Source organism: Pangasianodon hypophthalmus, chromosome 17, assembly GCF_027358585.1.
Source record: "Pangasianodon hypophthalmus isolate fPanHyp1 chromosome 17, fPanHyp1.pri, whole genome shotgun sequence".
Taxonomy (NCBI): domain Eukaryota; kingdom Metazoa; phylum Chordata; class Actinopteri; order Siluriformes; family Pangasiidae; genus Pangasianodon; species Pangasianodon hypophthalmus.
Genome location: NC_069726.1, coordinates 17347127 through 17374002, shown reverse-complemented (window position 1 = coordinate 17374002; position 26876 = coordinate 17347127). Strand labels below are relative to the sequence as shown.

At 39.4% G+C, this 26876-nt stretch overlaps 1 protein-coding gene across 8 annotated transcripts; it reads left to right on the top strand.

Annotated features, from left to right (window-relative positions):
* Window positions 1–25069, top strand: sec31a (SEC31 homolog A, COPII coat complex component). Of its 8 annotated transcripts, none has more exons than XM_026942628.3 (29): window positions 1–237; window positions 3070–3149; window positions 3483–3606; window positions 5531–5729; window positions 5834–5929; window positions 6216–6356; window positions 6467–6609; window positions 6843–6942; window positions 7367–7525; window positions 7615–7767; window positions 7888–8118; window positions 8286–8360; window positions 9915–9965; window positions 11446–11634; window positions 12864–12993; window positions 13138–13316; window positions 13412–13538; window positions 13777–13922; window positions 14071–14244; window positions 15618–15809; window positions 16339–16434; window positions 18443–18536; window positions 18908–19258; window positions 20638–20673; window positions 21351–21409; window positions 22105–22353; window positions 22555–22674; window positions 22773–22844; window positions 23724–25069. In XM_026942628.3, exons 2-29 carry the CDS (start codon window positions 3071–3073, stop codon window positions 23901–23903), a joined length of 3945 nt encoding a protein of 1314 aa, XP_026798429.2. In that variant the 5' UTR covers window positions 1–237; window position 3070; the 3' UTR covers window positions 23904–25069. The 8 variants fall into 8 exon arrangements, with proteins under 8 accessions (XP_026798429.2, XP_053097186.1, XP_053097188.1 ...); XM_053241211.1 differs by having other exon boundaries at window positions 18908–19303; XM_053241213.1 differs by lacking the exon at window positions 11446–11634 and having other exon boundaries at window positions 18908–19303.
* Window positions 25070–26876: the final 1807 nt, after the last annotated feature.

The window sequence follows — 26876 nt, the reverse complement described above, 5'->3', positions numbered from 1 at the left end:
ATTGCTGTATCCACCGGAAGTGCTTGGCTTTGGAGGCGGGACTTCTTGTGCCACGTTGATGGAGACCAGTGGAGACGTGGAATTCTCCCTATGTGCAACCGGGACAGCCGCTAACTCTGATCAGGAATCTCCTACAACCAAGAAAGGCAAACATTAGGTTGCCGATTAAAGTTTTAAACCCATTTTTGACAGCTTGAATGAGTTTGTGCATGCTCGTGAGCAGTGCTAAGAGGGAAGGTAAGCACTTTTAGCGCGATCGGTAACCTTTTGTAGCGGCGTTAGCATGGCGCTTCTGTGTAGCCGTGTAGCCGGGTAACCTTTTCTCCAACTGCTTTTAGTTCCTGTGGATCATTTATACTATGTTTGTACGTTTGGGCTCTCTCTGACACTCGTGATCGATCCTGATCTGATATTTGCGTGTGTTATCTGAAAGCACTGCTGGATGTGCTGTGTCCTGCTGTAGTAACTAGCTGTCTTGTTAAAGCTAATAGGGTTCATCGAGGACAATTAATCACAGTATATCCGATCTGGGTTGTACTTTGTGTTGGAAAGGTGATCAGTGATCAGTTCAGTTGAGTGTGTAGGAGATTGTTTATTTAAACCTGATTCATGAGTTGTTTAATCATCACTCGCGTGCTGTAACGCGAACCTTAACCAGTCCACGTCACTTCTTTCCGCTTGTCTTGTACGAGCACAAGTTTAGGAAATAGGTGCAGATTAGAACTAAACAAAAAACACTTGCTGCAGATCCACTGCAGTGGGTTAGCTTTATTCCAACCCATACAATATGAGGATTTCAAATGTTTAAAATGTTTGCAACACTTCAGTGTTTACTGTTTTCACCTCCTTCCTTCCTTCCTGCCTTCCTCATCATCACAGCCCACTGGCGTCTTCATCAAGCTCAATTTCATGCTAACTATTGACCGAATTAGCAAGTGACGTATCCCTGATTTGTTGCTAAGGTGTCACTCAAAATTGCGTAATTGTAAACAAATTGGAACAGAAACATTTCTAATATATATATTTTTAAAAATAACAACAACTTTGTTGTTGCAAGGGTACCTACCAAACTACGTTTTGTGTATTAACCTAGCATGTCTTGCTAATCACTTAGCCGAGTGTGAGTACGTTACTAGCTAGTACCGTTAACTCTGAAAAGCACACGCGAGTTTTATCAAAATAGTCTGTATACACAAAGTTTGAAACATTTTTTAAAAACTAAAATAGCCTGTGTACTTAAATATTATGCTATATATCTTATTTTAATTTAATAATAGGCCTGTGGCTAAAGGTTTAGGATTTTCATTAGTAACTAAAGGAAGTATAGAAGGTGTCTGGAGGTAATGGGGTATTTTGGGTGGAGGGTTATTTGGAGTTCAGAGATAGTTGAAGCCCCTAAAAATGTTATAAGGTTCACTAAAGTCTGCATGAAATATAGTGGTTTTGTCTTTAAAGCTGAAGATTTAATAATAGTATATAGATCTGAATGAAGAAAAGTGTTAGATTAGACAGTATGATACCACTTTTTTGTCATACTGTTTACATTTGTAATTTGTTTATGCAAATTATGATGCTCACTTCAGAGCATAGTGTTTTTTTGTCTCTTGCAAGATCATGCATAGTCAAATCTGTCACCAAAACATGTTCGTGCAGCCCTGGAAAAATGAGGCCTGCGAAATCTAGCTACTAAATACTAAAGCTGGCTTTAGATGGCGGTGATAATATCGTGGAAAACTTTCTCAGTTCAGAATAAAGACCAACAAAGCCGAGATGTCTAGATCATCAGATTTACACAGTCATGGCCCATGCTTTTAATACAGTATTAAAACACAGGTGGAGTTTTCTCATTTTTACTGTTAATCATTCCCCTAGCCTCTCACCACAAGTGTTTCAATACCCCTGTACCTTCTCTTTAATTGTGGTGCAAGCTCTGTTAGTTTATTTTTTTAAAAATGTTTAATATTGATTAATATTCTTCATAAACCTTAACAATACACTTTTTAAGAAATCACAAAGGTTACGCAGGTAAAGAAGATACAATGTTAACATTAGTTGTTGTAGCAGTGTTCATATTTTCATTATTCATTATATTTTGGTCCAAAATTTATGAAATTGCCAGGACTGGTTTGTTGGCTGTTTTTAGTTACAAAGGAACCAAATCAGCAACAGGTTGGGTTGTCACATTACGTGATCTAAGACCAGTGATTTTGTATCATGGCCAAGGAATTTGCCTTTTTCTTTTTTCCCGTGACAGCATTGTCATGCAAACCACTTTTTTCAAAGCATTATAACACACCCTTAAGTGTATGTTCAGCATAGATTAGATCCAGCAGTGCTGTTTGTGGTTTTGTCAACTCCAACATTCTTTTTTTTTTTTTTTCAAACAAATCTCAGTCTTCTGTAGGTGTAGCGAGTGAGTTATTACTACAGACAAGAATATCAACATTTTTCCCAGTACTAAAATACAGCTTACCAAATAGTCAACTCGCTCATGAAGGAAATGTCTACGCACAATTATTGGGGCAGTCAATAAACGTCTATGTAAAAGATGTACAACACTTTTTCAACACTTTGAATGCATTCTTTAGTATGAAAGTAATTTGAAAATGAAGCTTTAAATATATATAAATGTTATTCATGGATATAATTTATTCTTTCAAACATGGGACTACTTTGTGCTTATGCATTATGATCATTGTTATCTGGGTGTGCTTCTCAAAACAACACCCACAACAACAACACCACAAACATACCATTGTTACCAGCAGACACACAGGCAGGAGCTGGCAGTCATATTAGTGGTAACATAGTTCATAATAATGTTCTTGTTCGTAGAGGACAGGGCTGCAACCCCATAAAGCTCATATTTCGAATGCTTATTGACTTATTTCAACAGCTGCCCTTACACATCCATAAAGTCCACAAGTCCCTTTTTTTTTTTAGTGCAGGTAAACATGTCAAATTTCCTGTTGCTGGTAATTGCCTGTACACTACAAACGCTGTAGATAGAGATCGATACACCTTTTAATGTAACAGGATAACTTATCTGTCATGGGGTCTTTGTTGCAGGATGAAGCTAAAAGAGATAAACCGCACCGCCATCCCGGCTTGGAGCCCAGCTCAGCACCACCCGATTTACTTGGCTGCAGGTAACTTTTACACACACACACATACACCCACCCACACCCACACCCACCCTATTATTATTGTGCATACACACCCTTATTCTAAGAGCCTCTGAATGCACCACTCAGATATAATGGATTTGTTCATTTGTTGAAGGAATGTTTACAGTCAGTATAACAAGGGTAAAGCTGAGTGTGTTTGTAGCCCCTGGTTACAGAAATCACATCAGAAATAGTATGAAGTCTCTTCTTTGTATTCATGATTCAGACTTTGCTTTGACTAGCTAAAACAGCTTGCTCTTCTGTACTGTGTGTTTGATTACAAACAATTGTTTCTTGCTTGCTGCTTTTTTGAAGGAACGTCTGCTCAGCAGCTTGATGCTACGTTCAGCACCAATGCCTCATTGGAGATCTTCGAACTGGACCTGGCTGAACCTGCTTTGGCCATGAAGTCATGTGGTGCTTTCTCCTCACCCCACAGGTGTCTCTTTACTGCTGTTACTAGTATGCTAGTACTAGCGTGTGATGTCATGGGAAAATAATCATGACATTGTAGATGATTATTTTCAAATAACAGCACATTTCAGTGTGTTTATTCCTCTTATACCACAGAGATTTGCCAAAGTTGGCAGTTTTTAGTTTATTAATGAACACCACATTGTGTTTATAGTTACATTTTTTTTATAGTTACATTCAATGTCATGAAACATCCTGTTATCACTAACATTATAGGATCTATAAACAGTTCCACACCAGCCTCTTCTGTTTTTTCTCTCCTGTGGTGGAAAACTTACTGACTGAGAGAAGTTTTTTTTTTTTTCATCTGTTTATTCCTATCCTTAGATTACGTAGATCATCTGCCGTACAAGTACCTGTGAATGAATTATCAAAATGATAATGTATTAGAATATAAACCTATGATTTCGATTACAGCCAGCACAACTGTCAGAACTGTTATAGAAAATTAATCATCACCTTCTGACTAATCAGGTTAGAGAATTCAACAGTGCTGTGGTATAAATGTGGTTTATTGCATTTTCAGTAGAGTATCAGTGTAGTCCAGGTTTAGACTTGACAAGTATTTACGGGTGTTTTCACAACCCAAGGCCATATGAACTGAGAATTTGATATAATTGCTCAACCATGAAAGTTGCTTTTCAATCCAGATGTTATTTCTGGTTCACCTAAACACTGTTATCTGGGGTTTACTGGGGTTTACTGGGGTTCAGATGCAGACTGCTCTGTGTGCAAATGGTATCTATTTATAGGGGTGAGTGTCAAGTAACTGTTCTTATGTAGTTATATGAGATTGCTTCACCTTGTCACATTACTTCCATGTTTCAGGTTTCACAATAGCAGGGAAAGGGATGTTGTGGTCTGCAAAGAAAATGGAATGCCTTCAAATATTACCTTATTTCTGCATGTAAACCAGCATCTTTGACTGAAAGGCTTCACTTGAAATGTATATCAGTGCTGAACAGAAGTAAAGACACACTAAGCAAACTTTAACAGTGAAATGATGTATAAAATGGTTTGGAAGTTATTTGTCTGTGCGACGCAAACCTTGGATGATGAAACCCGGAGCATGCTGGCAACTGGAGTGCTGTGTATTGACTCCAGTGTTCAGGACAAATGTGAAAACACCCTTAATGGCCTGAATTATAGTGACTGACAAGTAGCACTACAGTGCTAACTAGGGTTAAGGGATCTGCTCTGGGATCTGCTAGTAATTACTGACTATTGAAGGACAACAGAGGCCTTACTGCATGTCAGTCATCCCTTCTGGTTCTGTTTTTTCCCTTTCGTTATTTGGTCTCCTTCTAAATTTTAGGAGAGTAAACTTTGGTTTCCATGCCTTATGTGCTATATGGCCAAAAGTAAGTAAGTAAAAGACATCTTACTGTCACACCCACATGCACTTTTTTGCACATCCCATTCCAGATTTAGTCCCCGTTTGCTGTTATAGTAAGCCTTCCCAGAAGAGTGGAGGCTTCTACTGGATTTTGGAGCATGGCCATGGGGATTTTGCCATTCAGCCACAAGAGCATTATTGAGGTCAAGCACTGATGTTGGGTGACGAGGGCTGGGGCACAGTCAGCATTCCAGTTCATCCCAAAGGTGTTTAATGGGGTTGAGCTCAGGGCTCTGTGCAGGCCACTCGAGTTCTTTCACTCCAACCTTGGCAAACCATACGATCATGGACCTTGCTTTGTGTCTTGCTGGAACAGGTTTGGGCCTCTTAGTTCCAGTGAAGGGAATTCTTCATACTAAAGCATGCAAAGGCATTCTAGACAATTGTGTGCTGCCAACTTTGTGGCACCAGCTGTGATGGTCAGGAGTCCACAACCCTTTTGCCATAAAATGTATATTGGTCTAAAGTCCAGAATGCTCTCTTTTTGTTCCAGATACCACAAGCTGGTTTGGGCACCACATGGCATTAATGATCAGGGTCTGCCCTCTGGAGTGCTCATAGCTGGAGGAGAGACCGGTAACATCATTCTCTATGATCCCTCCAAGATCATTGCTGGTGACAGTGATGTGGTCATCACTCAGAGTGATAAACACACAGGGCCTGTACGAGCGCTAGATGTCAACTCATTTCAGGTAATATTTAATCAGTTTTTGACTCCTGCAGATACTATGTACATGGCTTTACATTTCAGAGTTGTATGTTGGTCAGACTATAAAAATTGTATTGAATTTTTTAGACAAATCTGGTTGTGTCAGGAGGTAATGAGTCAGAGATCTACATCTGGGATTTGAACAGCTTCAGTACCCCAATGACTCCAGGACCGAAGTCACAGGTGCACACACTCTATACACATCTCTTCTGTCGTTTTCAGTTCAGGAATTCTACTGAACAAAAAAAAAAAAAAAAAACAAAGTAAAAATAAAATAAATAAATAAATGTAGTAAATTTTCAGTTACATGCTAGGTTCATGTGGAATTATCTTTTAAATTAATTTATTCCTCTAACTTTAATTGCTATTATATTTAATCAGTATAAAGGACCACACATGCCCATTTAAGCCTCATGACTTTTTTGCTGATTATTTTGTTGGTGGTTGTTCTTGTTGTTGCTATTGTTAGCCTCTGGAGGATATTAGCTGCGTAGCATGGAACTGCCAAGTGCAGCACATCCTTGCCTCAGCCAGCCCCAGCGGGAGAGCCTCCATCTGGGACCTTAGGAAAAATGATCTCATTATCAAAGTCAGCGACCACAGCAACAGGGTCTGTCACTTGTCTCTCTTTATTTTATGTTTGCTGTGTGCTTAAGATGTTTGACTGTGTTAACCTTCAGAAATATGTGCTTAAGGGGACATTTCAAATGATGTGTTTAGATGCATTGTTCTGGTCTGGCGTGGAACCCAGATGTTGCCACTCAGCTGGTGTTAGCCTCTGAAGATGACCGAATGCCTGTCATCCAAATGTGGGATCTGCGCTTTGCCACCTCCCCTCTCAAAGTCCTAGAGAACCACACAAGGTAGAAAAAACATTTGATATCATGTTGTACTCTAAAGCAAAATGATGTCGACCCTTGGATATTCTTATTTTCAATTTTAGCACAATATGAAAATGGCCAGAACCATAGCTCATCAGTTAGCTGCATCGTTTCCTTTAACACTGTCTTGAATGACTGAGATTTTTGAGCAAAAAAAAAAAAAATAATAATAATAATGTGTGACGGCATGTACACGTGTGTGTGTGTGTTACCAGGGGTGTTCTGGCTATTGCTTGGAGTTTGGCTGACCCTGAGTTGCTGCTGAGTTGTGGGAAAGATAACCGAATCCTCTGCTGGAACCCCAACACTGCTGAGGTTAGTGATTCCTTGCACATTCTCCCATCTGTTAGTCCACATCCACAAAAAAACTTTGGTCGAGGGGCATTTATGAGTAGACAGGACTGAAAACATGCTCATAAAGCCTTTTATTCATTATTAATAACTACAGTGATGAAAAAAGGGAAACAAACCTTTGGCTAGATCATGTATCACAGAAATCAGCCAGGTCAGTGTTAAATAAATAATAAAATAATCCACCATCAAACCATAGCAGGCCTCTTGGTAATTTATAATACTTGCCTTTGTGCCTTTCACGATATCTTAAACATTACTGTAGCAGTGTAGTTACTTACTGATCAGAGTCTCTTTTGTAATGGCAAAAGCTAGGAAATTTGTTAGTTAATTTGTATGATTGATTGATTGATGTTTATTTGTGTGTGTGTGTGATTGCTTTTACCAGGTCCTGTATGAGCTCCCGAGCTCTCAGTGGTGCTTTGACATCCAGTGGTGCCCCAGAAACCCAGCTGTTCTGTCTGCTGCTTCTTTCGATGGGCGTATCAATATCTACTCAATCATGGGAGGCAATAATGATGCTGTCAACAGTGCCCAGGCTGATCAGGTAGCTCTGCTGTAACAAAAAGTCACTGTGCGTATGCTGGTTATGTTTATCCCCTATATCGCTTTTTCATGATCTGTTCGGTTTTGCAGATAAGTTCCTCGTTTGCCAACATGGATCCCTTTGGCACAGGCCAGACATTGCCCCCGCTGCAGCTGCCTCAAACCACCAGTGCCAACAGCACCGTAACACCACTGAAGAAACCACCCAAATGGATCCGCAGACCAGTGGGGGCTTCCTTCGCTGTAGGTTTTGTTCTAGTGCATCACAGAGTTGAATATTTTATGTATTTACTGGTAATTATTTGTGCTTCTTTGGTATACACGTATAGTCTCTAACCAGTTTCGTTTTCTTTTCATCGCCAGTTTGGTGGTAAACTTGTCTCCTTGGAAAACATCAAACCAACGCCACAGCAACCCCAGCAGCCCATGGCCCACGTCGTCCACATTAGCCAGGTTGTCACTGATACCGATTTTTTGGATCGCTCAAACCAACTTCAGGCCACTCTCACTGCTGGAAGCTTTGTGGAATTCTGCCAGAGAAAGATTGAAGCTGCGCAGAACGAGTTTGAGAAGACTATTTGGGGTTTTTTGAAGGTAAAATATTGGCTATGTGCAGTCACATGCTTGTAAAGAGGTGGAAGTAGAGTCATGCTTATCAGAGGATCGAGCAATATACAAGCTTTCATAGTACTTGTTTTGTGGTTCACACCATAAGGAGTGAGATTCAGTGGGCTTAATTAATTAATGTGTCTTATCCTCAGGTCCACTTTGAAGATGATGCCCGGGGCAAATACTTGGATCTTCTGGGATACAAGAAGGAGGAACTAGCACTGAAGGTGATTCTTATGCATCCTTAACATCATTAATTCATGACTTCATATAATCATCAGTGCTATTTTTAAAGAGCAACTCCAGTAGCATTTTTTTCCCCTGTTGTCAGCCACAGGAAGACACTCCATGTTATTTTTTTTTGCCTGTAGAAGCTATACCGAATTGTGTATTTTGGTTACTATCAGCCCAAGTACTGAACAGATAAAATGAGTGAGTCCATTAATTCTCAGGAGCAGTTCACAGTTTTATAAAGCCTTTTTTTTGTCTGCCCAGGATAAAACTTGGCAGAAAGTCTTTGGCAGCTCTATAACACAGGCCATGTCTCTCTCGCGTCTTTTTTTTCAGTTTAAATGCAAAGCAGTGGGGCACTAAAAAGATATTAAAAGTTCATTGAAGTGTTATAACTGGCATCACTTCAATAAACCCTCGTTTAAATCTTTGAAAGCGGCTTTGTATACACTAAGACACTTTTTTTGGGCTAATAAATCTTATTTGATTGTATACAGTTGTAATGGATGTTCATAATAATCGTACAGTCCAGTACAGACAGTTTGCACAATATAATTTCTTACTCATTGTGAAGTGTTGGGCTCCAGTGATAAATGAATTGAATTGAAAAATCTTGATCACCACAGTAATTAAAGATTATTGCTCCATTTCTTAGTTTTCTTTGTTTGGCAGTGAACTTCAGCTGATGAAAAATGCTTTAAGGAGTTTTACTAGACACTTTCATGCTTCTGGATTCAGCACACCACAATCAGGAAAACATAATAATCCTATAGAAACCAACAAAAGGGAAACAAAAGATGAATATAAAACAACCTTAAGTTTAGAAACCATATCCAGAAGCTTTGCAAGAAGCTATGTATTAAGACCTATAACTTACACATAAGGTAACCTTCAAGTAAACCTCCACCACTAACTCAAGTGTGAGTTAGTGTGTTTGTAATGCCCCCTCGAAGTGCATTATTTTCGTATAACCATGTGGTCTGAAGTGTGTTATTCCACTTATACCACAGCAATTTGCCAACAGTTACAATGTTTAACTAATTAATGAATGACACATTGCACATTTTAAAGGTTTATAGTTATATTTAAGGTTTTGGAACATCCGAGAGACAATTTAGTTACTGTTCTCGCTTATAGCTGTGATAAAAAACACCACTACATCAACGATTATACGGTTACTTTATTAAACGTTTTTTAAAATCCATCCATTATTAGTCTTGTACAGTGAACACTTCACATATACAAGTCACTGTGTATGAGCTGTTACGATAGAAACAATAACGTATTAGAACGAGCGCCTTATTATTGACCTGTTGTTCATGGTACAGCTGCAACTACTTTCCAAGGTGTGTTATATAAAAATAATGTTATAAAGTTTAATATCATGTTTTGTTACATAACTGGAGTTGCTCTTAAATTTGATATCAAAAGTGCTATGTTCCAGTGTTATCTGTTGGTGTTGTATAAGCCTTGTCCAGTAACCAGTTGATGAGCTGCAAGCACTCCCTGTAGTCTCAGACTAATACTTCTAATACATTGTGTGTTTTTAGATTGCTTCAGCATTAGAAAGGAAGGACCTCAAGTCTGATGAAGACAATGAGGTAAGGTCCTTCATACAGTTTTAGACTAAACTACACGTGATTGATTCAATTTTTGAAATGTTAATTCATTGATAACAACCTTGTAAATTATGCTTTTAATGGGGTAAATTTTTGATATTTATCTGAAGATCAGTGGGTTTCTTGGTATGTATGTATGAAGAAGGTTAATTTGAAGTTTGAGAAGTACGTGGTACTAAAGGTTAAGGCATTGCTTTTGGGTTCCCGCGTCATTTTGTTGTCTAATCTCTCCTGTTGCGAATATCAAAAATGAGATTATTAGAAATTAACACGCATTGCATTAATGCATCTGCCCAAGTCAAATTTTTTTATTTCTGACCAGTCCTCTGCATGCCTTTGTTTGGTTGTCATGTATTTTAACGCTGGGCTTGTCTCTTTAATTTGATGGAAATCTATGATTGCTCCAGTCTCTGCTAATTATCAGACAATCCATATCTGCTGTGCCATCAGACAAGGCTGAACTATCACCTGCATGCTTATGTTGAAACTTTTGCTGTATAGTGATCTTTATTTGCTGAATTCTGTGCACCTTTTTACACATTTTCCCATCCCTACACCTGGTGTGGATGTGTAGAGTTCCTCCACTTCTGTACTCGACCCTGCCGCCACATCTGTCTGTGATCCTACACCTGGACTAGATATCATTCCACTGCCTGAGCTTGACCCCTCTGCTTTTGCCCCACTCAGACATTCTGAAATTCTGCATGGGGAACCTGCATACCAGCCATTGGTTGAGCTTGGTGTGCAGGTCCTGAATGAACCATTGCTTGGTCTCATGACTGGTGCCACTGTCAATCATGTTCCTGACCTCAAAGCCAAACCTGAGCCTTCCCTTCCATCTGTGTCTCTGGTTGATTTCACCCCACCATCTGACCTTATCCCACCACCTGATCTCGCGTCTGCTTTTGAGCCGATACATCCTGTTGAACCATCTCCTGATATGACACAGCAGGTTGACCAGTTTATATTTGAAACCCAGCCACAGCTGTTGCCTTTAATTACACCTTCTGGTGTTTTACATGAGCCCCAGTATGATGTGGTTTCTCCAGATCAAGAGACTTTAACTCTCTCTCTGCCTGCCCTGGCTCCACAAGAGTCTGAGATAGATTTACCGGTAGTTGATCTTCAGCTGTCAGCACCAGCTTTAGATACAAGTTGTGATCCTGAACCAAAGGTAGTTCCACCTTACATCGATGACCTCTTTGCATCAGCATCAGTTCTAGACCCTGTCATTGACCAGCCACAGACTATGTCATTATTAACTCCACCTGCTGACTCAGAAGAACCAGTGTTAGTACCTCCTGTTGATCAACAACAGTCTCATTCCTCTCCTGACCTCACAGATGAGGCTAGCATTCAGTTAGAATTTGCAACTCCAGCATCCCTCCAACATGTATCAAGCTTCTTACCTCAACTTGACCCACACCCTGTTCCCATGTTTACACCACCCATTTTGTCACAGCAACCTGAAATCGGCTTGACTCCAACGGATGAGTTGGACGTTGCACCCCAGACAGACTTCACTCTTCCTGTTAACGGTCAGCCAGAATCTGAGCTGGATCTGAGTGCTGTACCGTTGGCTGAAGAGGAATCCATGGATATGGTCCAAACTACCAGTACAAGTAAAGAGGAGTCAGCCCTGCCGGAGGAGGTACCCTCAACCTGCCCGCCGTAGTCCAGTCCTCTGCCACAGCATCCCTGTGTGATAGCATTATACTGCCCTCTTTTGCTAATCTTTACTCACTGCAAAATGCTAGCTGTACATTCCCTTTGGATTAAGAAATAAGGTTAAGCTTAAATAATCTGAAACATCATTCAGGGTTTCACACAGGAATGCTGACAACATTTTTTGTATTTTCCTTCCAGTTATGCTTTAGTTAGTTAAGGTATGACATTAAAAATCATTGTAGATTAGTCATGGTGCCCCAAGATTTGGTTGGGTCAGTTTGCACTGGGACCAAATAACAAGTATGAGTGGGCTTTTTTTTTTTTTCCTTTTATATGGACATTTTGTATGATTACATAAATGATAGCAAATTTGAATTATGTTTTTCAGCATATCTGAATAACAAAACTAAAATATAGAGTTATAAACTCTAGGGGGTAGTTTCCTGGACATGGATTGAGCCTAATCTAGGACTCATTTGAAATGCCAACAGTGATTCGCAATTTAATGTCCTTAATCTTGGTCCAGGAAACCGGCCCTTAACCAATAATCTACTGCACTTTGACCAAAATCCTTTCCAGTGTAAAATTAGTGTCTATCCATTAAGCCTGGTAAACCTTCTGAATTTAAACTATTTATTAAGCAACAGCTTTATTAGTTTCATTGTGCATGTTTTGTTTTTAAAATGACATGATTGTAGATTCAGTTGTCATAGATTTCCACTTTGAGCAACCAATCAAATGTGTAAACTAAATCCTACATTTAAAGCCAGTTTTATTATTGCCTTGCTCCATCTAATGCTTCTGACATTAAATTATCATTCCTGCAAATGAACCTGAACAGTTATACCTTGTATGCATTGATCGGGGTGCTTTTCGCTCACTTGGTAGGAAATTTCTGCACTGGACAGTCATTGTATGAATGAGTCATTAATAAGTAGAGTAGGATAACAAAAACAGTCAGAAACATTGAGTCAGAACATTCAGCATCATTGTAATCTGGCCGAACACTTTTTGGCAAATGTATTTGGTGGCCGAACATTTGGTTCAACCTTAATATGTAAAATGAGTTTTTAACAGTATTGAATATTATTGGTTGTGCCGAAGTGTTAAGGTATTTTTAATGTTTAGACAAAAGTTAAATGATAAAGTTTAAAAGTAAAGTAGAAAAGCTAGTTTTCTAAGCCTTTAGTAACTCTACTGCCATATACCCAGGTGGAAGAGAATGGAAACATAACAGCAGAAGATGCCCCTGCAGCTGAGAAGGGCCCAGAGCTTGCAGAGATTCCTGTTGTTGAAGAGAAACCTGTTCAGCAGATCTCATCTAACATCAAAGTTAACCGAGGCAAGTTTTTATCATTAGAAATTGGAGACCTGTGCCATTTGGAGTTAAGAGGATTGAATTTACTATGAATTGAAAGATTATATTTAAGTTACCACTTGAGCTCTTCTAATAGTCGTAGTGGTTTTGATTGATTTTGTGCTACAGATGTAGATGGACTGATCACCCAAGCGCTCCTCATTGGGGACTTTGAAGCTGCTGTCAACCTTTGTCTCCATGACAACCGAATGGCAGATGCAATCATCCTAGCCATCGCTGGTGGACCAGAGCTTCTTGAAAAGACCCAGAAGAAATACTTGACAAAAACTCAAAGCAAAATTGGCAAGGTGAGGCAAGGCATTGGAGTTCTCTCCTGGGTTCAGAAAGCTTTTCCACAGAAGAATAGCTCTGCATCAAAATCTGTCTGTTTTTCGCCTTGTAGATCATCAGTGCTGTTGTTATGAGGGACTGGTTGAATATACTCGAGACGTGTGATCTTCAGAACTGGAAGGAGGCTCTGGCTGCAGTCATGACCTATGCCAAACCTGAGGAGTTTTCCTCCCTATGTGGTGAGTATAACAACTGAAACATACCAACAGCATGTGTATGCACATTGGGAAGAAAACATAACATGTATTCCAGTCTGACTGTTCTGATTATGTATACAGAATAGACTTTTTGTCATACTGTTCTAAAATCAGATTTGTGCCATTAAAACCTTTGTAATGTGAGTGTTGCCATAGAGTCTGAAGAGAAAGCAAATGGAAGCTCTAAGCTGATGGCCAACATGGTTGTTTGTGTCTACAGGGCTGCTGGGCTCCAGGCTGGAGGCTGTAGAAGACTCTTCTCTGCAGGCACAGGCCTGTCTCTGTTACATCTGTGCTGGTAGTGTAGAGCAGCTGGTGTCTTGCTGGTCCAAAGCACAAGATTCTAGCAGCCCTCTCTCACTGCAGGTAAGGCTCCAGTCTAATGAATGCAAGGACATTCATAAATACACATTCATAAATAGATATTCTAGCGTCTAAAACATGTAACCATAGGTGACTTGACTGATATGTTTTTTTCTCCATTTTGTTTTGTTCCTGTCTGTTTCTCCTGCAGGACCTGGTGGAAAAAGTGGTGATACTGCGGCAGGCTGTGGAGAAGACTCAGGGTGGAGTGGCCCCTGCTGTAGGCACCCTGTTGGCAGAAAAGATGAGTCAGTATGCCAGCCTGCTGGCCTCCCAGGGCAGTCTGCAAACCGCCATCTCCTACCTGCCCACCAACACAGATCAGGCAAGCCCAATGAAAATTCTTCTTTATTATTATCGTTATTAGGGATATACCAGTGTGATCATGACCATGCTAAAATGCAATTTTTTACCTGTAGGTAAAATACCAAAAAGTCCATAGTAAATCAGTAAAGCTCTGATATGGGGGGAAAAGTAAGTAACCACATTTACAAATGGGGTCGAAGTCCTTTTTTTTCCCCCCCAGTTGATTTCATGTGAAAAAAAATTTAATGAAGTGAGGCCAGATTTAGTTTTAGATTTTTTTGTCAAACATAAACCTTAAAATACTTTTGTAAATTCTTCTTATTTTGCTACATTTTAACCTGTTTCCCACCAGGAAACTACCCATGGTAGCTGGCATGGCATTAAATTACAAACAAACATGATTACATTAAATTACATGCATGGCATTAAATTACAAACAAACGCAGGAGCAACTCTTCTTTTGTTTCATTCAATTATTTTACAGATGAATATTAGAAATATCATAGATTTCATATGCAAATATATAGTCACATTCAGACAAGCCACATTTAAATTAATACATGCTGTTTTGGTCATTTTTACTATCCTAACAAGCTGTGCTAATGTAGTTCAGCAAAAAAAAAATGCAAAACAATTTACTAATTTCCTTGTCCATCTAACACTGCTAAACACACTAGCGTTTTGTCTCAGACCTGATTTAGTACTATCAGAGTGCTTTCACATATGCAGAGTTTAGTCCGTTTGAACACATTAATGACACTCAGATGTGGATCAAAACATCCGGTCCGAGAGCATTTGAGAGAGCTGGTCTTGGTACCAAGTGAACTCCAGCATGGTTTGATTGAAGTGAGAAAGCGATTGAACCCTGAATCAGTCTGAACCAAACATGCTGTGTATTTTGGGATAGAGGCAGCATTTTTTTTTTGTAAATGTGAGCTGCTAAAGTGAGCCAAAGGATGGAGCTGTAGATCTGCAGAAATGTGATGTGTTCTGGATATCTGGACCAACAAATAAAAAGAGAAAATAAAAGCTGGATGTTACACACAAACTGTTTTAAGCTAATTATTTAAATAATTATTATATATACATATATGTAGTTATATAATTATTATATATATGAGCTCTGGCTTGTGCTTGGGTTGTTTTGGTGATTTATTTGGTGCTTTTAGTAATGCCGTATTTCTGACCAATGAATGAAAGAGTTCTATGAGTGTGTTCATTCAATTATGTGCAGTGTGCAAAAAACAAATCAAAAGTATGAATTTTGCTCTAAATCAGACTCGGTCTAATAGGTGTGAATGAGCCCTTAGACTGTCTTTAGACATTTTAGAATCACCTTGATGGCTGGGATTGTTCCTTCACGTGATACTTTGTTTTATTTTTTTCCCACAGGTTGCAGTGCAGCAGTTGCGAGAGCGTCTGAGCAGAGCACTAGGTCAGCACGGAGCAGCGCCTGTACAGAACAGACGTCCAGTGGCTCCTGCTGCTGTGCCTCAACAAGCCTACACACCAATCCAACCTCAAACTCAACCACTGCCTCCTCAGCCCACTCCTGCTGCTCCTACACAACAGTATTACCAGCAGGTACTGATCTCTCTCTCTCTCACACACACACACACACACACACACACACACACACACACACACATTACTATCAAACATACACAGTAGGAGGATCCAGAACAAATATTCTGAGATGAAATACTTGACATTTCTAATAGGACAGTCTTGAAAAAAAATTAATTTGCTTATGGTTAAACCTCTGAAGTCCAAGCTTGAGCTGTGACCAATAAGACATATTGGTCAATAACTGGATATTCAGCATAGTAGAGTGGACTTTACACACATATGCCCATTTATTTTTTGCATACTACCAGCTTTTTTTTTTTTTTTTTTTAACTTGGAAATGATATTACTTGTGTAATTGGTTCATGTATTTCTTTACAGTGAGTGTTACACTCAAATGAGGGGTTTTAGACAACCACCAGTAATCCTTAATGTACAGCATTCCCCGAATCATTTTGACCTCCTTCCTTCATTTGCATCCTATCCATTCTCCTCATCCGACGGCAGCCACAGTGTGTGTGAGTGTGTGTGTCTCTGTTGTATTCAGGTTAGGGCTGCCTCTACTGTCACTTCCTGGAGTAACCAAACCCCAACCGTTCTGCCCAGTGCCCCTCGTCCGCTAGCCCCAGCCAAAGACCTGCAGGTACAGACGGAGCTGTGCCCGCACCACACACATGCACAACACAACATACTCTTTTTTTTTTTTTTTTCCCAGGAAACTGGAGTGTTATTGAAATATGTTCTTACCAGAGACAAGTTTGAGGCAGTCGATGAGAACACTGCATTATATAAATCATTTTTGTTCCGGTCTTCCTGCTGTGCTCTGTGATGACCTTCCTAGATTCTGACCCTTTCATATTACTTATGTCTTTGTTAGCTAACCTTAGATATCTTCATTATACAAAATTAAAATCATGGTGAAGATTCTACACAAGCTTTCACACAAGGGTTTTTTTTTATTCTCTCAACATCCAGTATGTGTTTTACATATAATTCTAACAGAACTTTCTAGAACGTTTGTTCACAGAGGAGCTTCGAAAGCTGACAAAATTTTAAACTTACCAGAAGAGCTCAGAGTGATGTCAAGTGCTTTTGCTTACCTCTGACCAGTCAGTTGAAAAACAAGCATGGATGTGGTGCTAGTGAAAAATGTGTCATGCTAGTGAGTGAATATGAATCTTTTCCAACTGGCGCTTATGTTGCATCACAGGGCAGCTGAATACACTCGGAGGAACGCAACTCCTTTCTTCCTTCATGAGCTCACAGATGCTCACGATTGTTTAGTGTCGCTCTGATTGACAGAGGAGAGAGTAATGCCATCCTTCCCACCCAGACAGCACGGCCAATTACGCTCTCTTGGACTTCCCACAATAACGGGATTCGAACGTGCGATCTGTTGTGGCACTCAGGAGTCCAGGCTAGCTCTTTTTTTTTTTTTTTGTATGTAAAGGACAAAAATGCCAAGAGTGAAAGCACTTTTGCTTTGTATATTCTAAATAACACGCACTAATTCACTAAATCATCAAACAAGAACCCTTCTCTCATATTCTCTTTTGCTGTTTAAGTATTTAGAAAACCATTTCCCAACTGAACTCTCATGTTTCTTACTGATAACCACAGTACTGACTTGAATTTACAGACATGCAATTCCTATAGACATGCTCCCACAGCTCTGTCTCTACACCACCCCAACCCCAAGTCCCTTCAACTCTCAGTAGGATGTACCATGTCCCACTGTCCATCATGTCATACTCATGAGTCCATCATGAGTCTTGCATGTCAGTCTTTTTTTCTTTAACATCTATATTTGTGCTTTTATTCATCAGTTTTCACTCTGTGTCAGGAGCAGCTGCTGATCAAGAGCTCTTCTGATCTTTTCCAAAGATTACTGTGTCCATCTGCATGTTAATCACACTCTCAGTCCTCACATTATGCCATGAATATCTTAAGCAGCAGTTCATACAGGACTGGTCCAAAGGCTTTTCAGTCCATTCTGTTTTCTTTTTTTCCTGTGGTTTGTGGTAGTTAAAGCAAACTGTGGAACAAATGATGTGCTGATGTAGGTCAGATGGTAGGACTATGTAATATGTTGTTTGTTAATGGTTATGGCAGTGCTGACCTTCCCAATACTGGTATCATAGTAGACTGCCATATGCAAATAATAGGTTTCTCAGAGTTTTCTGTGGGGATTTTTTTTTTTTACATTAATTTGACATTACATGCAATATAATTGCATTATCTTAAAATCTTTGTTTTACATTAAGTTACAAGCCTCATTTATTGTGTTGTTCAATTGCAATCATCACTGTAGATTTGTTGGTACTGTGTGAAACTTGCAAAAGTTGAAGGCTGTTTATATTCTTTTCATATAATATATTGCTTTATAGTTTATCTAATCCATGGTACACATGACATACTGTGCGTTATTGGTGTAACCTGAAAGCCATCCATACATGAAGCTGATTACAATCACATGCTTTGTATAAAATGGTTAAAATAATTTGATATTGACTTGACATGACTTGATCGTAGGTGTTGGTGCCAGATGAAACCTGGGCCCCGTTCGTGAAGAACAGAGGTCACGATGACTTGGTTATGAAGTATTTATCATACCTCTCCTGCTTTGTCTTCTTTTCTTCTTTTTCATGTAGGCTGAGCCAAAACCAGCCGCTTTCCCTTTGCAGGCTCCAGTGAGCGCAAGTCCTGCTGCCTCCAGTGCATTCATGTACTCGCAGCAGTATCAGAGTAAGTGTTCAGATGCACCTCAGCTTCTCAGACACATGTGCACACAGTGGTTCTCAAGCTTGTTGACTGAACTGGCAAACATTTTACAATGTTTGTGAGGCTTTTTCCATTCTAAAGAGAATGGAGTTTAACTCTGTTGGAATGTGCAGCAGCTAAATGTTAGAAAACATTTTGACATGGCTGTTGATAACATAATTGCTGCATGAGAACATTTTTCATAAATGACTGTATCTGTCTTTTTCTGAATGCTAATGACTAATCCTAATTACATTAGAACTTTTTCCATGTTGTAAATGATCTTTGCATGTTTGTCCTTTTGGAATGTGTTTGACTGCATTTGCCGACTCTCTCTCTGTCTGTGTAAATCTCAGGCTACCCCCAGGTCCAGCAGTTCACGCCTGGCGCTGGGGGACCAGCAATCTATCAACCTCTTCAGTACTCCTCCTCTACATCCGCTCCTCTTCCTCATCCACCTTCATCTTCTGCTGCTGCTCCTTTCTACCCCTCTCAGTTCATGCCTCCAGCCTCATCCCAGGCTGCACCACCCACCTTCCCCAGACCTCCTTTCTCTGCAAGCCAGCAGGCTCCCACTGCACCCCCTCTCTCCTCCACCTCCACCTCCTCCTTCTCTCCTCCTCCTTTCTCCTCGGGAGTCTCATTCCAGCACGGCGGGCCGGGTTCTCCCACTGCCTTCCTCCCGCCTCCACCAACCGGAGCCTCAGGTACTCAGGCTGAGCCCGACATGATCCCAGCCTCCCAGAGAACAGGTCTGCACCACAGTGCCTTCACTTAAAACTCGCTTAAAACACTTCCTAAGACAGCCTCAGGCTGCCACATTCTACACGGACAACTACCACAGCTCATGGCACCACAGATTCGATGTTACGAGAGCTGTCCGCGTGCTTATACACAGGTTGGGGTTCATGGGTGAGGTTTAATTGTAGTTGGGTGCATGTAGGAGCAGTGTTAAGCAGCAGACACACTGGTTTTTTGCTTCAGGTGATTATGCAGTCCTTGTGTGACTTGAATTCGGCGAAAACATAGTAGCAACATTAGCTAACTATATAGTTTACATTTAAACGTGAGCAATACAAAAGTGTCAGTGGACTTTTGCCTCTGACAAGGTTAAATTTTATCTTTTACGTCTGTCTGTTTATCTTTAGATGCAAACATTATTCTTACTGCTTTAGAGTAGTTTTTTCTTGTGCTTATTGGAGCCCTGTGGTCATGAGGGCACCAGGTTAATATCTTTTTTCCACCTAAACAACCGCTAACCAATCTTCCAGACAACACATGCACCTCACCGCTACAGTTCAAGTGTCCCAATCTGAGTTTGCTTAATAAATGACTTAGTATGGTTGCTAAAACAAAACAGCAGTAAGCATAAGAGGAAATGGAAGTGATTATTCCACTCTGAACTCACTGAATGAAGTCATTTTGGGGGGAAAAAAAAGATGTAGCTATTTATTAAGCTGAAAGATTCACTAATAAGACAGTTGTACTCTGCTTTAGGGATTGGGTTGCTGCAGGGCAAGTGCTGCAATATTTTACAAGAAGTTTTTTAGCATGGGCTAGATTTATTATGGTAATTTTATTGTTTGGTAATTTATTGAACAATAAAAAAAAAAAGTGTTGTTTCACATGCAAACTGACATTGAAAATAACACTTAAGGACATTAGGGGGCGCTTTGTTTCACTTACTCTGTGTGCGCTACCTCTATAGTCAGGGAAAGGTCCAAAGGGCAAAGCAGTGGCTTTCCAGAAATATAAGCTTAATGATGTGCTACCAAAAAAAAAAAAAAAAAAAAAAAAATGGATCATACAGGGGACCTCAATAACAGTAAAACCAGTGGATTGCTTCTAATTATAGCAGTCTATCCTCTTTGTAAAATGTGAAGGTGTTTCTCATATATGCAGACCACTCTATCCCTTCTTAGGAAACTAGTTTAGTCATTCATTAATCTGGCCCTTTCCCTGATGTCCTGTGCATTAAGTAGAAGTAACAACTCAGGAATAATGATTGTTCTCGGCCAAATCTGACTTTAACAAATATATGTGGCTAATTTCTAGAAAGCACAATTTGATATTATCTTATTCACAGGGGGAATTACCCAAGAAGTAACCTGGGTTTTGGAAGGTGAATTTTCATATCGGTTGTAGTGCGTAGTATTATATAATGCACTGTAATCATGCTGTGCTTACAATTATGTGATGAAGTAATTAATCAAAATCAAGCATGAAAAGTATTTGTCCTGTTATGGAAATTTGGGGCAAATAAGGCAAGCAATCGGTTTATAGCTTAAATCTGTATCCTGACTGGAAAGGCATAATGAACATCACCAGCTGCCCTAGATTCATAACTGATGAGTACAGTAGTTATTAAATGCTGATCAGCCCTGTGCATGAAGACCAATGTAGGTCAGCTATTACCCTGATGAGAATAGAGCTGTGGGTGCAGCAGTTCCAGTTTTTCAGCACTGTAATGTACTTTTTTTTTTTTTTTTTTCTAAATTTAGGGCAGTGTATTGCACATTAATTGTGCTATGTCAAATCAAAGCCGTTTTCCTCACTATTTTTAGGATGCATTTAAGATGACAAAGCAGTCATTCCTGCACACCACTTTATTCTTTATTACAAAATCAGTGATATTGTTTAATTTGCTTTAACCAGCTTTCTTGGTGATACATTAATTAAGATGCACATGCTGCGTGACCAATCCTCATATGCGCTAATGAATCAAGACCAAAAGAGTTACAGTTTAGCATAGGCTATAAACATGATTAATGACATTATGTGTCTTTTTTTCTGACTTAGGGCCCCAGAATGGCTGGAATGATCCTCCCGCTCTCACCCGAGCATCCAAGAAGAAGAAGGTGGGTTTGATGAAGCACTATTCATTCTAATGTTGATGGATTTGCTTACTGTAAGCTTATAGAACAGCCAAGTCTATTGGTTCTTATTAAGGGTTCAGTGATACTGATGCTCATTCATTCGTGCTTGTACTTGTAAATAATTGCCATACCAACATTCCATACCATGTGATTATATATGACCTGAACCTAGTGGAGTTTGTCATGCTAATGAACAAACGACACGAAATGGCAGTGATTTGTATGTATTTCACGATTAATGATGGCAATCAAAGCAAGCAAAAGCATGCTGAGTTTTATGTTTAACATGTTTTATCACGTTACTTGTATTGTAGGAAAATGCTATAGTTCCTCCTCTTGATATTTTGTAGCGCATATTAAAGTCCAAAAAGTACAGTTTTGTTTTCACTGCGTCGGGATCCCTTGATCAAGAACACGGGATCCCGACGCAGTGAAAACAAAACTGTACTTTACTTACAGCTGTACAGAAGTACAAAAACCCTGTTTTGAGAGTTCCTTAACTTGATTATAACATCCATATAATCTGTTACAGATTAATACCTGCAAACATGCAGAAAATGTTTGCTAATGGCTTACCATTCTTGCATTTTGTCTAATTATAAATTGTACAAAATGTAAATCTCTGCCTTTTGAACCATAGATTTTTGTTTCTGTTAATTATGAAATTGTGTGTCCAGGTCCCAGAAAACTACACTCCTCCTGCTCCAATCACAGCACCTATCATGGCTCCACTGGGAGAGCCGCAGCCTGTAGCCACCATGCAGCCTTCTCATCAGCCGCAGCAGCTTCCTCCACAGCCAGCTGGTGTTCCTGCTCCCTTCAACCCCATCCAACAGCAGCCGATGGCTCCTGCACTCAGAAACCCTGCCATTCCCAGCATGCCTTTGGAGGGGGCACCAGGGGCACCCACTGGGGATGTCATACAGGTGTCATGCACTCAAATGCACCTTGAATTTAATAAACTATATGATTAAAATATGGACTTATGTAGCATAAAATATGGACTGAAGGCGTTGTAGTCCTTGCCTGCTCAGATTCCAGATCAAAACGATAAAAAAAAACAACAGACAGTTCATTCATTTTATTTATTTGTAAACCTTTTTTTTTTTTTTTTTTTTGGCTCCCAGCCAATGCAGTCCCTCCCTACTGAGAAGATCACGAAGAAGCCCATCCCAGATGAGCACCTCATTCTCAAGACGACGTTCGAGGGCCTGATTCAGAAGTGCTTGGCTGCTGCCACAGACCCTGTTAGTTCAGCCTAATTTGTCTTCTCATAGGATTGTGGTTTATGTCTAGCTATTTCTCCCTTGTGTGTCTAACCAAATATATCCTGTCTTCTCATTAGCAAACCAAGAGGAAGTTGGATGATGCTAACAAGAGACTAGAGTCCCTTTATGACAAACTGAGAGAGCAAACTGTGAGTATTTTACTAAAAATTCCATCACACTTGCTTTCTAAGGTGGAGCACCACTCAGATATAATTAGCATTTGAGTTAAGTCTGGGAAAGAGCAATATTTGTGGATGGTATCACATTTGTTCTCCATGTATCACTCCTTTCGAGAGTTCAGACACTTGTTGGGTTGCTGCAGTATTTTCTTCCATTGCCAACCCTTCACTTTCAGACTTTAAATTAGTATTAACGTGAATTATGAAATAGGTGTAATGTGAATCTGATTGACCAACAACATGAGGTGTCATAATATTTTAGCTGTTGTCTGCAATCTTTTTAATAAAATTTAGTTCTACAGTTCTTATTTGCAAAATGTAGCATTATATTCAACGTAATATAGAAAAGTGATGGGATGTAAAATTCAGGAACTGAAAGCACCTCAATATCATATCCTCACATAACCCATTCTACTGCAAAGGAACTGAAAGCGCCATTGCAGTAAAGTGGGCGATATGAGGATATGATTTTGATATCGCAATACATTAACTTCATAATGCATATTCCAGAGTATGAAGGATATCTTCATAGATTTTCAACCTTCAATGAGGTCAAAGCAGATACTTGATATTACTTTTTAATCAATATTTAGTGTAAAACCTTCAACAATGTTAATGCCATTTAAAATAACATATTTATAATATTAGTTCATTGTTGCCAAAAAGTCTGAACTTTATAAATCCAAGGCCTAATTAGGCCTAATTTTAGGATTTTTATGGAGGAATAACTCTGGGATTTCTACACCACACTGAAAATGCTTTCCATTGTATAACCATAATGAGCTCTGGAGCTTTGTTTGGTAGAATTGTAGGACTATTTATTTAACATCACCTCCACTGTTTCACCAGCTTTCTCCAGCCATCGTGGGCGGCCTGCACAACATGGCTCGGAGCATCGAGTCCCGCGCCTACACCGACGGCCTCAACATCCACACACACATCGTCAGCAACAGTAACTTCAGCGAGACCTCCGCCTTCATGCCAGTCTTGAAGGTGGTGCTAACGCAGGCTAATAAGCTGGGCGTCTGATGTCATGTGCGCGCACACAGTACTCACCAGTATTCCCGCAACTCCAACACAAGCCATCAGTCAATAAGGACCAACTTCTATTGACATGCTTTGCCAGTCTTAAATCTGGAATAGGGCATTCCAGTTTACAGGCGTTCTTTACTTTTTTTTTTTTTTTTTTTTTTTTTTTTTTTTTTTAAAGTAGTTAGTTTTTGGTCTTGTATATGTTTATGTTGCCATTATTTCATTTGTGTAATCGTGGCAGAGCAGAGTGCAATGGGGGTGTTTTCCCCTTTTTTTCTTTTTTTTTCCTGTTTGAGTGCATGTTTTTGGGCAACTCATAGGATTCACAGCCTGGAGAAATCAATCACATGTCAGACAGGATTTGTCAGATATTTGCTATTATGTAATTGAGCTCTGGCTTATCATTTTAGATTTTTTTTTTCTTCTTTTTTTTTTTCAGTAAGAAATTTTAGGCTATTGCTTTGTATGCTAATTAGAACCTTTGCCATTTCAGTGATGTTCAATGCAATTTCCTGCAAAAACTGTAATTGCTTTTTATCCGTTTACCAGGAGCTCCGTACAGTCTTGGTAACAAGGAAATATTTTCAATAAATGTTATTTATTTAAATCTTTTAAGATTTGAGTTAATCAATAACTATACAGCATTAGCAAACCAAGGCTGCCTAGTTATATGGCTGTCTAGTTTTAATTCCTTCTGTAGTAATTTGAAAACTTGATGCCACAGTTAGGTGTCTGAAATGCTTTGGAAGTATCACGACTGTCTGCTGCAGAAATGGTACAAAGAAAGTAGTAGACTCACTGTAGTTCTTCTTTTACACCAGGAAATACTTTGAAAGGAAAGGAAATATTTTAGTGCTCCATATCACCAACCATTCGCGATATTTTGACGTTTATATCATGTACTGTCAAATAATAGCAAGATATTTTAGAGGCACTGCTGGTTGAAACACTAAGGACGATATCGCAGAGAGAAAACTAGTCACTGGTAATATCAATGTAATCATTCTCACCACTTCTGTTTAAACTCTTATTTTGTATGCAAATTCTGTACCCTATAAGTTTGAGGGGGAATCAGTGCACAATGTTTAAATGACCATTGTAAAAATTGGATGAGGGTGTTGCATTTTAATGAAGTGGTCAAATAAAGTGCTCAATATTTCTCAGCTTTGGTGTTATTTCTAAACTTGAAGGAAAAAATTATCCCAGAATGAGCATACAAATCTTTATAATTATCATTGGTGTCCAAAATTTATTTTGCATTGAAATTATGAGTGGTAACTATCTCAATTTTAACCTTGGTTAACAGTTTCCTGCCTTACCCACAAAGCCATTTGACTTCCTTCTGATAGAAGTTGCTCTATGCTCCTAAAGAGAGTGATGCAGCAGTGCTTTAGTCTTTTAGCTGTCTGTCCAGCTATCTCACCTCCTCATCTGTACACTCTGTTCAAACAGATAAGATTCCAAAGCCTCAGTGTTCAAGCTAATACTGCCATCAACACCACCATGCTTGTCATCTTTTGGATCAATATCGTGATCGTTGTTGCCTAGTTACGCACACTTTCTCTTCAGTTACATCATGACGTGTTAGTAAGTCCCAGTAATTGCATACTCTTTTGCTACACACTCAGAAGTATGTACTTTTTCTTCACAAAAAGAGTACGTAATTTTAGTGCATAGTATTAGTAGGTGATTTGGGACGCAGCATGAGTCTCTGCCATCAGAGAGTTTGGGAAAGTTTGGGAACTTTGCTGTCTCCACTAAAAGTGAGTGAGAATAGAAACTCTTGCTGTTTTGTTTCTAGGGGCTAAGAGTGAACCATGGATGGATGGATTTCAATTAGGTGGTCTGCTAACCAAACGTATGAATGAATGAGAGATAAGACAATGAAAGAAGCTATGAAAATCAGCTGTGTTTGTCTCTGCTGTTATAGCAGAGCTTGTATCCATTAACCTAGCGGTGGAGAGCTCTACTGTTCAGTGTGGTTTTTCTGAACTGTCTTACAATGATTACATATTCTCTTATTGCTAGGGCAATGACAGTCAATTAGGCGGTTCTTCCTTGCTGTCCAAAATGCACTGAGACACTTTCGTGTTCACACTACAAATGTTATGTGGTCATATGCATCCCAGACCACCTCCAAATGTGGTTTGAGTGATCAGATAATAAGTTTGAGACTTTGAGACCCTGTTCACACCTGTACTTAGCGCTGTCCACTTATAATTGGATCACATAGAGACACTATTCTTGCACTACCCGAATGTCAATGTACATGTATAGTTCGGTGTGTGTACATGTATGGATATACATTTTTTTTTGTTTATGTTTGGCTAGTGAAATGTTTGTATTTTATTTTCTATTGCATGTAAGTGTTAGAGACACAATGGGAGACATGGGAGACACAATTTCATCGTACTTCTACAATGACAATAGATTCTGATTCAGGGTAATGCCAGGTGTGAACGGGGCCATAGAAAATTCAATTCAATTCAATTTTATTTGTATAGCACTTTTAACAATGGACATTATCACAAAGCAGCTTTACAGACATATATAAATTGAGGATATAATTTTTTAATTTATAAATGTATCCCTACTGAGCAAGCCCAGGGTGATGGTGGCAAGGAAAAACTCCATTAGACAATATGAGGAATATACCTTGAGAGGAGCCAGACTCAAAAGGGAACTCATCCTCATCTGGGTGACAACGGATAGTGCGATTTTATATATAAACTCCCTTCTATAACTGTGTACTACGTGGTCAAAAAGTGCAATTGTGTAACCAAGAAATTCATTATAGTTTGATATTCGTTATATCATCTGAAGTCTATTTTGTTATCAACTGTTCACTGATGGAGACTTGAGTGCAAAACTGTTCGTGGCAAATTGCAGTCCTAAAGCTATCAAAGCAGTTGGAGTGCAAAACCATCTTAATGGTTTCTAAGGAAAAAGGTCTGTCTGCATCCTGCAAGA